General features: G+C 36.5%; 1 protein-coding gene across 1 annotated transcript in view; it reads left to right on the top strand.

The window, feature by feature from the left end:
- The window catches only part of ABCB5 (ATP binding cassette subfamily B member 5), a 115642-nt gene that overhangs the window by 55853 nt on the left and 41013 nt on the right, over positions 1 to 18776 (top strand). The window contains exons 15-19 of the mRNA XM_005679028.2: positions 166 to 306; positions 8571 to 8714; positions 9662 to 9766; positions 9947 to 10024; positions 17356 to 17439. Coding sequence (XP_005679085.2) covers positions 166 to 306; positions 8571 to 8714; positions 9662 to 9766; positions 9947 to 10024; positions 17356 to 17439 — 552 coding nt within the window. The remainder of the gene's footprint in view (positions 1 to 165; positions 307 to 8570; positions 8715 to 9661; positions 9767 to 9946; positions 10025 to 17355; positions 17440 to 18776) is intronic.

The following is an 18776-nucleotide window of genomic DNA, read 5'->3' as shown; positions in this document are numbered from 1 at the left end:
GGACTTACTGGTTCTGTATTGAGTCTAAAAACTTCAGCAAGAACTGCTCAGAAATACACCACTTTCAGTAACAAAGGCAGTACAATTTTAGAGGGATGCTTAATAGAGTTGCTTTGAATTTTTAAGGCATTATTCTGGTGATAACATGGGTATTCTTCATTTAAGGATATTAAAAAAGCTGATGAACAGATAGAATCGGTGGCTTATTCTGCTGAAAAAGATACCAGCTCAATTCCTCTGTGCTCTGTGAATAGCATGAAGTCAGATTTTACTGACAAGTTTGAGGAATCCACCCAATATAAAGAGGTAATGGGTCAACTATCAACAAGTTACCAACATGTTCTCCAATGAATTTTGATACAATCCTTATAATATATTTAGAATGTATATATTATAAAATGTTATTATAGCACTTAGGTTACCAAACCTAAGTCTTTGCCGAACTTCACTCTAACATCACTGTGACTGTAAGAAAGAAGCTTCAAATAAGACTGCACTGAATGTCAGAGGTCATTTCTGGGGCAAGAAATCTTGTGAGAATCCTTTCCTATATGGCAAACCATGGGTTAAAACAGTGGCTTGTGTGGTATGGTACTAACAGTGATGCTCAAGGTCAATCTAAGTCAGATTAAGACCCAAATCCACTCCACACACTGGATGCAGATAAGCACTAGCACATACAGGATCCAGTCTTTCAACCCCAGGGTGCAACCCTAATAGCTTTGCTCAGCTGGGCAAGAAGTACTTGTTCCCATGCTTGCTTCCCTACACCTACCCCCAGGCTCTTCCTGAGTCCAGATCAGTCTCCTTTAAGCCTCCTTATGTCTCATAACTCTCTGTACTATCTCTTCAGTCTTCATTCTTACCTCTAGTCTAATTTCTCTTTCCCATTCAGCCTCCCTTTTCTTAAAATTCCCAGCACCTTCTTTGGACCTCAACTTCCACTGTAACTCTTTCCCTCAGCATTCTTTCATAAAACCTAGTTCCATCTCACCGCAACCTGTGATCCTTCCAGCCTCCTCATTCCCTAAGTCCAGCTCTCTCCTCAACCCCAGGCAGCCTCACTCAGCCCTTTTGGTGCTTCTCAGTTGTAAACTCATACACCATGAAGTCTCTCACCTCAGCCCCTGAATATTAGCTTCTGTTTTCCTAAACTCCAGCTCCCATATCATCCACTCTTATCTTTGGCTCACTATTTCTCACAAACTGGAGTTCCCTTCTTCTCCTTGGGTTGACAAATACTTGAGATTGAATACGCCTTAGCCATTCCCGCCATCTTCCTGCCCACGCTTCCCAGGCTCATCTATTATCTGTCTAAAGCCCTGGGATGACCTGTCTCAAACCTCCTCCTCTGCCTTTCTCTGGCACTGCCAGTCTGTTGCTTTTAATTCTAGATGCAGTTTTTTCCCTTTTTAGGTATGTGATCCTACATAGCATTCACATTTGTATGTTTGCTTATCTATTAATTTTATTTAAAAAATGCATTTACGTAAACATTAAAAGAACAATATTAAGTAAATAATAGCATAGGTAATTTTCTCTATGGCAAAAGGCCTGAGTATAAGAAGACAGTAAAGAGTTTATACTGTATAAGAATTTGTGAAATGCTATGCAAGAGTATAAAAAACACTATGTTAAAACATCTGTTAACAGCTACTGGACCTCCCACTGTAACTGTTAAAAACAGAATGAAAGTCCACCTTGAAGTCTGAAAATTCACTAGGTGTATAAAGTGGAATTTTAAAATCTGATAAAGGTGAAAGTCATAAAATTAAAAAACAACTCAGACTTACAGAGAAAATGATAGGGTAAATTTATACTCTGATACAACTGCTCTGCTCCATACACATAGTAATGATAGAGAAAACATAAAAAGGGAAGAAACAATAAGACATATCCAGGCTCCAAAACAAGATAAATATCTCTACTTACTAGAAACAGAGCAGAAGTACCAAGTGGTTAGCTGGGCTTCAGTCATGCGTCTCCTCTTTTGTTTCTGTTTTTTTTTTTAAATTGGAGTTTAGTTGCTTTACAATGTTGTGTTAGTTTCTGCTGTACTACAAAGTGAATCAGTTATGCATATACACACAGCCACTCTTTTTTGGATTTCCTTCCCATTTAGATTGCCACAGAGCACTGAGTGGAGTTCCCTGTACTATATAGCATGTCCTCACTAATCATCTATTTTATATGTAGTAGAAAAAGGAGACTACAAACTTGGTGACCAGTGCCTGGTGCTATAGCGAGTAGAAAGCTGAGAGCCTGGAAGGAAGGATACAGTCTTACCAAGGGAAGCAAGCCAAACCTCAGCTCCATGGCCATATTTGCAAATAACTTTTTCAGACTATAGTAATGCAATGAAAAGTGAACAGAGACTGTAAAAATAAATAATGAAATGGAAAATATGAAGTAGGGTTTTAGAACAGAATTAATAGGAGGTTGGGTTGAGTCAGAAGACAGAAACCATACAATTTGAACAGAGACAGTTTAGTGTAACAAATCATTAGGGAATTAAAGTAATAGGAATTGGTTAGTTAAAATTAAGAGAACACTAAAGAATGCCGAGGTAGCAGATAAAAAGTGCCAACCACTATCCCTGGGGTGAAACAGAGACCCAAGGAAGAGCCCTCTTTAGTCCCTGCAACTAAATGACTCAGTGGCTAACCAAGAAGATACCAAGGTACCTTGCTGGTGAAGTTTACTTGAAATCTGTCCTTTAGGATGCCGGGGGAGGGTCTGAGCTTCAGAATAAAAAGATTCAACATTATTTGGAAGTCATTACTTCCCAAATTGGGTCCATAGTTCAAAGCAATCCCAGTCAACATCTTAGCAGATTTTTTGTAGAATTTGGCAAACTGATTCTAAATGGAAATTCAAAAAGATAAAAAGAGAAAAACAACTTTCATAAAGAAGAACAAAGTTGTAGGATTTATAATTACTAATTCCAATTTTTAGTATAAAGCTATAGTAATCAAAATAATGTGCTATTAGAACAAAAATAGAGAAATAGATCAATAGAACAGAATAGAGAGAATCAAGAATTAGACCCACACACTCTTTAGAGACTCTTTTGTCTCTTTTAGCTGACTCTTTTGTCAGCTCTTTAGACAAAAGTGCAAAGGCAATTTAATATAGAATATATAGTCTTTTTCAATTTTATTTGTTTATTTTGGTTGCTGAGTCTTCGTTGCTGGGCGGAGACTCTTCTCCAGTTACCTACCACAAGTGGGAGCTACTCTCTAGTTGCTGTGCATGGAGTTCCCTTTGTGGTGGCCTCTCCTGTGGCTGAGCACAGGCTCTAGGGTGTGCAGGCTTCAATAGTTTTAGCACCCGGGCTCAGTAGCTGTGACTCTTGGGCTCTATAGTACAGGCTAGTTAATGGAGCATGGGCCCAGTTGCTTGGCAGCATGTGGGATCTTCCCTAACCAGGGATCAAACCTGTGTCTCCTGCATTGGCAGGCAGATTCTCCACCACTGAGCCACCAGGGAAGCCTCAAAAATATACAGTCTTTACAAGAAAAGATGCTGAAAGAAATACCTATGTATCCAAAAGAATCATCTTCAATCCATACTTCAAAACACAGATGAAAATTAACTATAAATTGAATTCAGACCTTACTGAAAAGATAAAAATAGAAAGTTTTCATAAGAAAATATAGTAGAAAATCTTTATGGCTTTGAGTTGAGCAAAGATTTCTTAGCTACAACACAAAAATCACAATTTGTAAAAGAGAAAGATAGATAAATTAGACTTCAAAATGAAGAAAATTTCTGTTTGTAAAACTTTTTTTTTTTTGGCTGCATCACAAGGCTTGCAGCATCTTAGTTCCCTGACTAGGGACCAAACCCAGGCCCTGGCAGTGAAAGCACAGTGTCCTAGTGACAGGACTGTCAGGAAATTCCCAGTAAAACTTTTTAAGAAATGAAAAGATAGACTATAAACTGTAAGAAAATATTTGTAAGTCACATATGTGATAAAGGACTTGTATCCAGAATATACAGAGAACTCCCAAAGCACAGTAATAAGAATACCAAAAACCCGATAGGAAAATGGGGAAAATATTTTAATAGACATTTTGACAAAGAAGATATGCATATGGAAAATGAGCATATGAAAATATGCCTAACATCATTAGGCATTGTTATTGTCTAATCACTCAGTCTTATCTGACTGTTTGCAACCCCATGACTGTAGTATGCCAGGCTTCCCTGTCCTTCATTAGGCATTAGAGAAGAACAAATGAATTATAATTGAGATGCAATGATACACCTTTTAGAATAGTTAAATCTAAAAAGACTGTACCAAGTATTGATGGTGATGTGGAGCATCTGGAACCCTACATTTTGCTAGTGGGAATAAAAAGTAGTAATCCCAATTTGGTAAAATAGTTCAGCAGTTTCGTTAAAAGTTAAACATGCACCTACTATGATCCAGCCATTCTTTTTCTAGGTTTTGTTGTTGTTGTTGTTGCTAAGTCATGTCCAACCCTTTTTTGACCCCATGGACTGCAGTCCTCCAGGCTCTTCTGTCCATAGGATTTCCCAGACAAGAATATGGGACTGGGTTGCCATTTCCTTCTCCAGGGGATCTTCCCAGTCCAGGGATCAAACCTGCATCTCCTGCATTGGTAGGAGAGTTCTTCACCATTGAGTCACCAGGGAAGCCCTTCTGGGTGTTCACTCAAGAGAAATGAAATCATATCTCCACACAAAGTCTTGTATGTGAATGATAGCAGCTTTATTTGTGATAGCCCATAACTTGGGATAATCCAATTTATGTCAAGAGGTAAACTGTGGTATATCCAAACAATGAAACACTTCTCAGCAATGAAAATGAATGAAATATTAATTCATAGAATAGCATGACTAAATCTCAAAGCAGTTATTTTGAACAGAAAGAAGCCACATGAAAAGAGTACATACTATGTGATTTAATTTATATATATTAAATAAAACTCTAGAAATTGCAAAGCAGTCTATAGTGACAAAAATATATCAGTGGTTGTAGGGGAAGAGCACCGGCAGCTGAGAAGTGTGGAAGAAAGGGATTAGAAATCAGGAGGAAACTTACCAGGGTAAGGAGTATGTTCATTATGTTGACTGTGGCAAAGCAGTCTATAGTGACAAAAATATATCAGTGGTTGTAGGGGAAGAGCACGGGCAGCTGAGAAGTGTGGAAGAAAGGGATTAGAAATCAAGAGGAAACTTACCAGGGTAAAGAGTATGTTCATTATGTTGACTGTGGTGATAGTTTCATGGGTGTGTACTGAAGTCTAATCTTATGAAAATGTACACTTTATATATGTGTAGCTTGTATGAAAATTATAACTCAATAAAGCTTTAAAATATATCCGATTAAATTTTAAATTTTAAAGTTTTTTTAACTTTTAAAAATCTTTTCATATCTCTTTATAAAATGACTCTGATTTCATATATTTTTATATCAAGTTCTCTTAAAAACACACCATTAATATAACCTGTAACACAGTTAAGTAGTCCAGACTCTCATGATTTTACTAAAATTTTTCATTTTGTTTTTATTTCAATTTATTCTTTTCTCTCTTTATAGCAATAGTTAAGTAATACCCTTTTTTCAATCTTTTTCGTATTTTTAGAGGTAAAAAGGTATTTTACAGAAGCTGATAGACCTTTTACATTAGCTGGCTCTGTAATGTACTGGTATTGTGTCCTGGGACATGCTTGTAGTTTCATTACAAAATGAGATAATTTTGTAAAGAGTTTGACAAAAAAGAAAATCCATGTTTAGGACTTCACAAAGAGTTGGAATGGAACTTTTAAAATTTCTCTATATTCTGTTGGACAGTGACCTAACTGAAAAGTGAAGCTCTTTATGATGAAAATCCTCAGAAAACTTCAGAAAGGAAGATAATAGATAATCAAATTATTAAGTGAAAGTTACTTGCTCAGTCGTTTCTGACTTTTTGCAACCTCATGGACTGTAGCCCATCAGGTTCTCTGTCCATGGGATTCTCCAGGAAAGAATACTGGAGTGGGTTGCCATTTCCTTCTCCGGGGGATCTTTGTGACCCAGAGATCAAACCCAGATCTCCCACATTGCAGGCAGATTCTTTACCATCTGAGCCACTAGGGACTCCCCCAATATAAATTTGGTTTAGCCATCCTGAAAATAGACTTTAAAGGCTTTAGAATTTTAAAAGTTCTTTTGCTCAAACAATAGAGTTTGTATTATAATTGCCAGGCTCAGATTAAAACAAGAATTACATACTATTTTATATCTTACCTGAAATCTTTCCCTGGTTATCAGGTTCATAAATTTCATTACTTCAACAGTGAATGCCATGAGGAAGTTTCAACATATAAAATGCCTAGTAGTTTGCTACCTACATTCCTATTCAAAAGACTTACTCACCGCAGAATTTATTCACAAGATTTTTGAAGTTTCTTAAATAAATCCCCTAGGTATTCCAGACAAGAGAAAGGAGAGATCATTATTATGTTATTTATCCTCTGATCATCATGACTACTACCTCCCCCATGGCACCCTCCATGGATCAGGAAGGACTGGCAGACACCAGTGTTATTTGCAATATTCATTCTCTGTATAAGACCCAAGATTTTTCATAACATTGTCCTTCCTTTCACAGTAACATCAATAATAGCTAACATTTATTTGGTATTTATTGTTGTTGTTCAGTCATTAAGTCATGTCCGACTCTTTGACCCCATGGACTTCAGTGCACTAGGCCTCTGTGTCCTCTCCCAGAGTGTGCTCAGATTCATGACCATTGAGTCCGTGATGCTATCTAACCATCTCATCCTCTGCTGCCCTCTTCTGCTTTTGCCTTCAATCTTTCCCAGCATCAGGATCTTTTCTAACTAGTCAGTTCTTCGCATCAGGGGGCCAAAGTATTGCAGTTTCAGTTTCAGCAGCACTCCTTCCAATGAATATTCAGGATTGATTTCCTTTAGAATTGACTGGTTGGATCCCCTTGCAGTCCAAGGGACTCTCAAAAGTCTTCTCCAACACCACAATTCAAAAGCATCAATTCTGCAGCACTTAGCCTTCTTTATGGTCCAACTCTCACATTCATACATGACTACTGGAAAAACCATAGCTTTGACTATACGTACCTTTGTCAGCAAAGTTGTATCTCTGCTTTTTAATATGCTATCTAGGTTTGTCATAGTTTTTCTTCTGAGGAGCAAGTGTGTTTTAGTTTTATGGCTGCAGTCCCCATCCACAGTGATTTTAGAGCCCAAGAAAGGAAAATCTGTCACTGCTTCCATTTTTTCCCTATCTATTTGCTGTGAAGTGATGGAACTTCATGCCATGATATTAGTTTTTTGAATGTTGAATTTAAGCCAGTTTTTTCACTCTCCTCTTTCACCCTCATCAAGAGGCTCTTTAGTTCCTCTTCATTTTCTGCCATTTAGAATGGTATCTGCATATCCGAGGTTGTTGATATTGGGTATTTATTGTGTGCAAATACTGAGTTAAGCTTAATTCTGAAAACAATCCTCTACTCAGCATAAAAATGAATGAAATAATGCCATTTGCAGCAACACAGATGGACCTAGAGATTATCATACTAAGTGAAGTAAATCAGAGAAAAACAAATATTATGTGATATCACTTATATGTGGAACCTAAAAAAAAATGATACAAATGAACTTATTTGCAAAACAGAAACAGACTCACAGACTTAGAAAATAAAAGGGGAAATGTATCGGGGAGGGATAAATTAGGAGTCTGGCATTGACATATACTCACTACTATATATAATAATAATCAACAAGGCCTTATTGTATAGCACAGGAAACTCTACTCACTATTCCGTAGTAACTTACACAAGAAAAGAATCTGCAAAAGAATGGATATATGTATAACTGAATCACTTTAGTGTACGTGTGAAACTAACACAACATTGTAAATCAACTATCCTTCAATATAAAATAAAAAATAAAAAAACACCAGTCCTGTAAGATAGGAACTCTTATCTTCCTCAAAAAGATAAGGAAAGTGAACCGTGGTGATTGTAAGTAACATACTCAGATATTGCAGAAATTAACTTATAATTGGGAACCCCCAAACAAGCTTTTAACCAAGGTATTAGAAAAATGTTTCCATAAATAGTCATGAAACTAGAAAACTTTCAAGCTTAAAATGCTAGAAAAACTTTTACCTTTTGTCTATGCTTAGTTCCCATCTAGATTTTGTCCTATTCTAGGGCATGATATTCAATCCAGTTTAACAGGTGTAAAGGAAAATATGCCTGTCATTTCTTCTAAAGTCTTAGCTATCAGCACATGTGTGTTAATTTATACTTTTTTAATGATAGTGACTGAGTGAAATGCCAAAAGGTGATAAATTGCACAGTCACTTTTGTATAAAATTTATTTTATGTTTTGATATCATTATCAGTATTATAGGCAGTAAATTTTTTCTAAGAGAAATTCTGCTTTCTTCTCTATTACCTATTATATTTGATATTTTATATTATAGATCTATTCAAGATGGGCTAACTTCTTTAGATTCCATTATGCTCCCAAACTGGGGTTATAAACAAAGTATTTCATTTTATCTATAGACAAATCTTCCTGAAGTTTCTCTATTAAAAATTTTTAAATTATATAAGTCTGAATGGCCTTCTGTGGTTCTGGGGACACTGGCTTCTGTTCTAAATGGAACTGTTCATCCAATATTTTCCATCATCTTTGCAAAAATTGTAACTGTAAGTAAAACTAATTCTCTAATATTTTTAACCATTTTAAATGAAGTGTGACCTGAGAGAACAGACCTTGGGTACTTTAACTCAACAAGGGGAAAATTGAGACATGTAGTGGGTCACCCCTAGTGTGGGATCCATGATAGAAAGGTTAGCTAATGTTCTCAGGGGATAAGCCAGCCTCTATTGTGAAGTGTTGGGCTGTACCTTGTTAATCTGGCAATCAGTAAAGAAATTGCTTTGTTTTCTAATTCTGACTCCAGTGCTGTATCAGCATTCCAAAACACTGAAGTAATAAAAGAGACAAATACGGCTACTCTTTCTGTCAACTGGTCTGAACAATGACAATTTTTTATTACCAGTCAGAAAGAGGAAATAAGGAGTTCGGGACTGTGCTGGGGACCCAGGAGAGCTGATGAATTCAAGGATCTTATTAGAGCCATGTTAAGTCTTCAGTTTTAACAACAGCAACAGTCCAAGACTGTTGACACTGTGTCAACATAAATGCCAATATATGTATAGTTACTAATTTTAGGAACAATTTCTAGAGACATGTTAACGGTCTCATGTTGCAGGTGGTACTCTGAATAGAGGAATATTAAGAAACCTGAGTTATTAGAAATAATATTTCAATTAGAAAACTAATTTCAATAGTTTCTTTGAAAATATACAGTGACATTAATAGCAGATAGAGGACTCATTTGTCTGATCCCTTATTGATGTATCTTAAGTGAGAGGATTTATGACAAGTTATTTTTCATTAAAGTAGTGTTATTTTTTATTTTATGTAATGAATGTAGAGGATAGAATAAGGTGCATTTTTCCCCAGAAATATGTGGAAATTATTATGTTGAAATTCATTTTTTAAATCCTGATGAATAGATATTTTAGTTTTTTTCTTCCTTTTATATTCTCCTCCAATCACCTGATTTTAAAAATCTACTCCTTTTCAGATGTTTGAAAATGATGATAAAACCACATTGAAACATGATGCAGAAATTTATTCCATGATATTTGTAATTTTGGGTGTTATTTGCTTTGTCAGCTATTTTATTCAGGTAAGCTTTTATGAATTAACTCTGTACGTGATTACTGTTTTGTGTCATCCTATTTGAGTTAAAAATAGTAACTAGATATAACTAAATAAAATACAAATATGTAAATATAGTAACTAAATATTCCAAAGAAATGGAAAAGAAAGTTAAGAATAAATGTAAATTTGTTTGTTTCTTTTCCAGGGATTATTTTATGGCAGAGCAGGGGAAATCTTAACCATGAGATTAAGACACTTGGCATTTAAAGCCATGTTATATCAGGTTGGTGGTTAGTTATTTTTATCTTATTTTATTTAAAATGTGTTTTTAAATATTCTAGTTTTTAGTTTTTTCTTCATAAACATTTTCTTGACATAACCTTTCCTTTGATCATTTAAAAGCATCCTTTTTGTGTCCCAAGCAGCATCTAACATCAGAATTCTTGTGGTGAACTTTCCTAACAGAAGCAAGTCAAAAATTGCTATGTTCAAAAATACAACTTAGAGAAAACAAAATTTAGAGTTCACTCCTTCTTCCTTGCATTTATCTTGACAAATCTCTTTCAATGTATAGTGTTCTAGAATCAGAATGGAAGGCTAACTTAAAACTGAAAAGGAGTGTTAAGAACTACAGTATCTCGAGGAACATGTTGAAAAAGGAGGAGTTAATTTCTCATAGTGCTCATTCACTGCTGCTTCTTAAAGTCATTCTTTCTGTCCGCATCACAAGAGTACTGAATTCAGATAACATCTGTCTAGCTTGTGACATATAATCATGCACACCTATGAAATAACTAAAAATAGGTGAATCCAATAATAATCTTGAAAAGTGAGTCGTGAGGGCAAATGGCAGGAATGTCTCAGATTGGCACCTCTAAAATTCTTTCAGGAGGCTGAGGTGTATTGGGTTACCCTGAAAGCCAGTAATCATTTGAAGCCCTTTGCCACACTTTCTGTCACCGGAGCTCACCATGCAGGAGTAAATAGCTTCCTGCCAGGGTAATTTCTTTTAAAAAGTAGAGATACTATCCCTCCAGCCGAGTCATCAAAACCAGTTTTTACATCTTGTGACTTTTAGCAGCAGTGCTCAAAGGACTGCTGAGTAACAAAACTCCTCCACCTTTGTGTGCTGTTAGAGGATTACAGATTAAAAAAAAGAGAGAGAGAGTGAGTTTCCAAGCAACCTGATGCTTGGAAGCAGTTGGTACCTAACATCCTCTCTCAAAACGTCCTGTTAGAGACAACTGGAAGCACTCAGTCCAGAAAAACAAAAATCTACTTGATGGATCATAAAATGACTTAAAGATTGCACATCTTGTGTAATTCTCATTAAGCTTCTACTTTTTTTTTCCTATGAATAGTTTATGTTTTTATCTCAGATCTTTGATGAAATTAGGTGTGATTTTATTTGGCTAATACTGTGTTTCACATTTGTTGAAAATTTCTGCTCATTTTTGTTTTTCTTTGTGTATTTATGTTTTCTCACATTCAAGGACATTTGTTTTCAATTTCCAGGAACTTTTGAAAATGTTCCCTGAATTTCTGAATATCTTAAATAAAAGAATATAAATTTTAACTTTTCCAATTATTACTTTGAACTTCTTTCTAGAGGTTTACAGGATGCTTTTGGTGGCATATCCTAAAGGCCATAAGCCAGTTTAACCAGTAGATATTGTTAATCCAGTATCCTGATGGCTGATACTGGACACTAATCCTCTGCTTAGCATTAGCCATGTGACCACGAGGAGAGTAACATTCTTGGATTACGTAGTGTCTGCCCATGAGAATACACCTACCTGTAAACTATAAGCTCTCCTTCTTCAGAACATACAAAGACACAAATAGAAACTGTGCTATTCAGCAGATGTTATTCATTTCTCCCATAAATTCAGCTGAGCCCCTTTCAGCTTACCATTTGATTTCCCTCTTCATTCTTCAGCACTCTTTTTGCTTATTGGCTTTTTTTAAATTGGAAAAAAGGAGTAATGTAATTGGCCTTTTCTTCATAAATGTCTTAGAAATTTCACTTTTGTCTGTTAGTTAGGGAAATTCCTAATGTACAGCTTTGCCCTAACTTCTGTTACTTGTTTTTTCCCCTAAGATAAGGTTGTTTTTTTTTTCAGTCTTAGAAAGCATGCTGAAACTTGCAGTGCTTTTTATAACCATTTTGAAACTTCAGTTGAAGTTGAGGTATTTATGGAATCAGGTGTGGTCTTTTTGTAGGTATAAAATTGCTATTTTATTTGATCACTTGAGATCCTTCCAGTTGAAAAGAATGTTCAAATTGTTGCTGATTTCAGTGGTTATAAATAACTCATTGTTTATTATGTTTAAGGGCTTCTCTTATGGCTCAGCTAGTAAAGATCTGCCTGCAATGCGGGAGATCTGGGTTTGATCCCTGGGTTGGGAAGATCCCCTAGAGAAGGGAAAGTCTACCCACTCCAGTATTCTTGCCTGGAGAATCCCACAGGGGTCACAAAGAGCTGGACATGACCAAGTGAACACAAAACGATAAATATTAGCCTATAGATCTATTTGGCTTTTTAAAAGATGTAAAGCTTATTTTTGCCTATTTCTCTCTAAACTGAATTGGGTAGGGCTTTGGCACGGGGGGTGGGCAGGAGGGAGGTCTAAATCATTAGATGATGGCGTTAGTGGAGATCACTAAGGAATCTCCAAAAAGATTTGAGGTAACAAATCCTGAAGCAGGAAAAACATATCATGAAACTCAACTGTAATGCTTCAGTTAGATGGGAGGCAGAAAAGGGTTTTGATTAAAAATTCTAGCATTTGGTTGCCTAGGTTTAAATCCTGGCCTCAGTTCTTTCCAGCTGTTTTACCTTGGGCAAGTTACTTAATCTCTCAGTTCCTCCTTCTTCTCATTGATAAAATATGGATAATCATAGTATCTGTCTTATACTTGTGATGATTAAATAAGCAAAAACATACCAAGTACTTATAATGCCACTACTGTAGATTTTTACTTCTATTAGAATTATTGGCAGGAAAATGGGTTTTCTAGTATCAGAAAACTTAATGAAAGTGAAAGTTGCTCAGTCGTGTCCAACTCCTTGTGACCCCATGGAGTGTACAGTCCATTGAATTCTCCAAGCCACAGTACTGGAGTGGATAGCTGTTCCCTTCTTCAGGGGATCTTAGCCTAACTTATAACCATTTTACCATCAGGAAGATAAGAAGCAAGCTAATTTTTACTCAATACCAGCTGTGTTCCAGAAACTCTGCTAAGTGTTTTAGCATATAGGGCCTATGCTGAAAAGCAAACCGTAGAGTGAATAATTGCTGACTTGTTGAAAAGCAAGCTTGGATATCTTGCTGATTGAACATCATCAGATAAGGACTAAGACTAGTCATATATGTATCCTTTGCCTTATGTATTAGAGCAATTACTATACTATAGAATCAGGAATGTTTACACTGTGTAATTATTTCTATATTTCAGCATGACATGGAATACCCAATGAAGTTTTAGATACAATATGAAGTATAAAAAAGAATTTATTATTTAATACTACACTCCCGATTCTATAGACTCTATACTATAGAATCCATGTCATGCTGAAATACAGAAATAATTACACAGTGTAAACTATGTATATATATATACATATATATACACACACACACACATATATACACATATAATTGTGTTTGTGCATGCTCAGTCAGTCATGTCCAAAACTCTTCATGACACCATGGACTGTAGCCCACCAGACTCCTCTGTCCGTGGGATTTCCCAGGCAAGAGTAGTTGGCAAATCACCCCAGTATACTTGCCATGAGAGCCTCATGAAGTGTATAAAAGGCCTTTTAAAGAGATATGACACCTGAAAATGAGTCTCCCAGGTCTGAAGGTGTCCAATATGCTACTGGGGAAGAGTGGGGGAGAATTACCAATAGCTCAGAGTAAATGAAACAGCTGGGCCAAAGCGGATACGATGCTCAGTTGTTGATGTGTCTGGTGACACAAGTAAAATCTGATGCAGCAAAGAACAGTATTGTATGGGAATACTGGTCAATATGGGATATGGTCAAGCAGGAGATGGTAAGAACATCGACATCCTAAGAATCAGCAAACTAAACTGGACAAGAATGGGCAAATTTAATTCAGATGACCATTATATCTACTACTGTGGGCGAACAATGCCATAGAAGAAACAGAGTGACCCTTATAATCAGCAAGAGTCTGAAATACAGTACTTGGGTGCAACCTTAAAAAGGACAGAATGATCTTGGTTCGTTTTCAAGACAAACCATTCACCATCAGGGTAATTTGAGTTTATGCCCCTACCACTGATGGAAGAGATAGAAAGAATACATGGATGAACTGTACAAAAAATGATCTTAATGAACCAGATTACTACCATGATGTGGTTAGTCACCCAGAGTCAGACATTCTGGAGTGTGAAGTCAAGTGGGCCTCAAGAAGCACTGCTGTTAATAAAGCTAGTGGATGCAATGAAATTCCAGCCGAACTATTTAAATCCCTAAAGGAGGATGCCATCAAGGTTTTACATTCTTTATGTTAGCAAATCTGGAAGACCCAGCAGTGGCCACAGGACTGGAAAAGGTCAATCTCATCCCAATTCCCAAGAAGGGTAGTACCAAAGAATGTGCTAACCATCAGACAATTGCATTCATCTCCCATGCTAGCAAGGTCACGCTTAAAATCTTGCATGCTAGACTTTGGCATTATGCAAACCAAGAACTTCCAGATGTCCAAACTGGGTTTAGAAAAGGAAGAGGAACTAGAGATCAAATTGCCAACATTCGCTGGATTATAGAGAAAGCAAGGGAATTTCAGAAAAACTTCTATCTCTGTTATATCGACTACACTAAAGCCTTTGACTGTGTGGATCATGAAAAATATGGAACGCTCTTAAAGAGATGGGAATACCAGACTGTTTTACCTGTCTCCTGAGAAACTGTGTTCGGGTCAAGAAGCAGCAGTTAGAGCCCTGTATGGAACTACTGATTGGTTCAAGATGGGGAAAGGAGTACAACAGAGCTGTCTGCTGTCACCCTGTTCATTTAACCTATGCTGAGCACATCATGAGAAATGCCAGGCTGGATGAGTTACAAGCTGGAATCAAAATAGGCGGGAGAAACATCAACAACCTCAGATATGCGAATGATACCACTCTAATGGCAGAGAGTGAAGAGGAAATAAACAGCCTCTTGATGAAGCTGAAGGAGAAAAAATGAAAGAGCCGGCTTAAGACTAAATATTCTTTTAAAAACCAATAAGATCCAGCCCCATTACTGCATGGCAAATAGAAGGGGAAAAGGTGGAAGTAGTGACAGATTTCCTCTTATTTGGCTCCAAAATCACTGCAGACAGTGACTGCAGCCATGAATCAGAAGACGATTGCTTCTTGGCAGGAAAGTGATAACAAACCTAGACAGGGTGTTGAAAAGCAGAGACATTACTCTGCCAACAAAGGTACGTATAATCAAGGCTATGGTATTTCCAGTGGTCACATACAGTTATGAGAGTTGGACCATAAAGAAGGCAGAACACCAAAGAATTGATGCCTTTGAACTGTGGTGCTGGAGAAGAGTCCTGAAAGTCCCTTGAACAGCAAGGAGATCAAACCAGTCAGTCTTAAAGACCAACCCTGAATATTCACTGATGCTGAACCTGAAGCTCCAGTATTTTGGTCATCTGATTCAAACAGATGACTCATTAGAAAAGTCCCTGATGTTGGGAAAGATCAAGGCAGAACGAGAAGAGGGCATCAGAGAATGAGATGGCTGGACGGCATCACCGATGCAATGAACATGAACTTGGGCAAACTCCAGGAGACAGTGGGGGACAGGGAGGCCTGGTATGCTGCAGTCCATAGGGTCACAAAGAGTCCAACATGACTGGGCGACTGAACAACAGCAACAGAAACAGGAATGTAATATTAAATAATCAATTATTTTTTATACTTTTACTTTATATTGTATCTAAAACTTCTTTGGGTGTTCCATGTCATGTTGAAATATAGAAATAATTACACAGTGTAAACTATATATATATATATTCTATGACTGCATGCTCAGTCACTCAGTCCTGTCCAAAACTCTTTGCAACCCCATGGTCTGTAGCTCACCAGACTCCTCTGTCCATGGGATTTCCCAGGCAAGAATACTGGAATTAAGTTGCCATTTCCTTCATCAGGGTATCTTCCCAACCCAGGGATCAAGCCTGCTAGTATACAATAAAAACCAAGTAATGTCTTCTAGATCAGGAGTGCTGTAGTTAAAATTACCACTCATGTGTATTCACAATAAGATAGGCTCTTGACTGGGGTTCTGTTCTCAACACCACTACTGTATAGTGCAGGTCGTGATCTCTATTAAATGTCCTTTGAGCATCTAGACCCTAAGTTGTTTGGGACACATTCTCAATCCAGGGGTTTACAGAGTAGTGATGTCATGCTAGGACTGCAATCCCCCGACCCCTCCCATATTCCTCCACAGGGGCTTTCTTCTTACATAGCAGCATGATTAATGCATCATCTTCTATCTGTCTTGTTTTTGTTTCCTTAGTTGGCAGAAACGTGTTACCTGGGCATCAGGGCCCTGGCTGGGTTTAGTAATTCAAGAATTCTTTTGCTCTTCACTCACTAAAAATCAGTCATTTTTAGAGCCAGTCTCCACATAGTTTTAAGCCATAAGAGGTTTAAGTAGTTTGAGTGCATGGGAGGAAACATTTAATAGCTAAGGAAAGAAAATCAGCATTCCTCAAAGTTGAGAAGTGCTAAGTGCTATCTGTATTTGATGTTGAAAATGAAATTGGTTATAACATTATGCTTTTATTGTGTGTATTTTTGACCTATCAAATTGCATGCTTTTTTGGCTGCAGGGGTTTTACAGCAGGCCTGCCTCTTTAGCTTCTCACAATGTCCAGTACTTATAAGATCTAGGTGGGAATGTAAAGTGTCAGGGAAAATCTTGCCTATATAGGTCCTGAAGAGAAGGAAACAGATTTTTTTTTTTTAAATCATTTCTAAGTTTAGATAGAAAGTTTGGAAATATTTCTAAGGTGTGTTGTGCATTACCTTACTTTTTTAGTAAAATCTGCTCTCCACAAAAATTACTTGTGCAGTAAAATTATAAATTACTTGGTGGTTCAAAAAGATCATTTTAAACACCGATTATTATATAGTGTTGTAGCATGGTAAAGAGTCTAAGCTGTTGGGCTTAAGTTCTTCAGTTTGTATCTACATATAGATCTTCGTGAAGTCAGAAAAAAAATTTATTTGCTCCACAAATTTTAAGTGCCTGTGAGTAAAGAGGCAGGCAAATAAATGCTTTCAAAGTTAATATAGCGCTTCCCTGGGGGTTCAGACAGTAAAGAATCCACCTGGAATGCGGGAGACCTGGGTTCGATCCCTGGGTTGGGAAGATCTCCTGGAGAAGGGCATGACAACTCACTCCAGAATTCTTCCTGGAGAATCCGCTTGGATAGAGGAGCCTGGCAGCCTGCAGTCCATGGGTTGCGGAGTCGGACACGACTGAGCAAATAGGCGCAGAGCAGAAGTTAATACAGCACAATCACAAGTCAAAGAATTTTTTGATAACCATTTTAATTCCCTTTTTTCTTTAGGATATTTCCTGGTTTGATGATAAAGAAAACACCACAGGAGCCTTGACAACAATATTAGCCATAGATATAGCACAAATCCAAGGAGTATGTATATTGCTTTTATTTTTAAATGGTGTATGTTTGTGTTACACATGAGTGCATGTACACGTATGTGTCTTTGCCTATATGTGATCTATGCTGAGATGACCCACATCATTAAGGAGACCAGGTAAGTCTCAGGGCTAACAGGGAGCTCTCAATGAAAGATATAAGGAAGCCTTTCAGTTCTGGACATTTTTAACTAAATATAAAGGGCATTTAGGACACATAATAGGATAACCAGAGGACCACAGAAAATACCAAGAATGGGTTAGACAAAAAAGCTCAGAATTAGATAGCAATATAAGATAAAGTAACAAAATTAAAACACACAAATAACTTGGAAGTTTTAAAAGAAGAAAGTTTAATTTTTCTTTCCCCCCAGAAAATAAAATCTCATTTAAATAATATGTAACAAGTTAAATTCATGTGTATCTGGAAATGGTTCTGTGCTGTTGTTATACAGATCAAGTTAAAGAGTTATGTGTAATCATGACTGGTCATAATATGTGTAAATAAAATGTACACTGATGTACAATATTCAAAATCAATGACAGAATAACTAGCATAATGTATGTCAAAGTGATGCGTAAATAAGTATGGGGAGAAGGATAGTATGGAAGAGATAGAGAGTAATTTATTAGCTTTCATCCAGTTATTTTAATAAAATTAATCTTTTATTACAAGTGGAGTTTCAACTATGATTGAGAAAAGAAATGTAAAACAAAATTTTCCCACTTTGAATATAAGTGAGATAAAGTTTTTGATCTCTTCGTTAAAATAAGAATTCTACCAGAGTTACAAACTTTCCTTTTTCCTTATGCATGTAGAGAAAAGGAAAGTCAATGATGCACCTCTGAAGGACAGAAAAATCTTAAGTTTTTGGTTGTTGTTATTGTTTAGAAATACTGAAATGTTGATTGCAGCATTGCTATCAAAGCAACAAATTGTCAACTAAAACAGCTCTTCAAAATTGTATTTTCTTTTGGAAGCTATTTCCACAAGACATGGCCACTATTCTAATTTTTGTAACTTTTGCAAAACCTCTTTTTCAATATATACATTCAAGGAAATAGATTTCTAATACTAGAGAACAGAGCAAGTTGGTTACAATTATAAACATTCACATGCTTCTGTATTGGTTTAGAAAACTAATTTTATGATGTAGAAAGACCTAAAGAGGAAAGAGGGCATCATCTTCATCGCTTCCTGAAACTCTTTTCTATAATTTTTAAAACAAGGCTCTAAATTTCATTGGATAGCATTTAAATTTTAAACTAAGGCTGAGAAGTTGAATTTTACTGATATAAATGGGAAAAAAATGATGAATAGAATTTCACTTA

This window comes from Capra hircus, chromosome 4 (assembly GCF_001704415.2).
Source record: "Capra hircus breed San Clemente chromosome 4, ASM170441v1, whole genome shotgun sequence".
NCBI classification, from domain to species: Eukaryota; Metazoa; Chordata; class Mammalia; order Artiodactyla; family Bovidae; genus Capra; species Capra hircus.
Note: the sequence above shows the minus strand (reverse complement) of the source record. Positions and strands in the feature narration are given on the sequence as shown.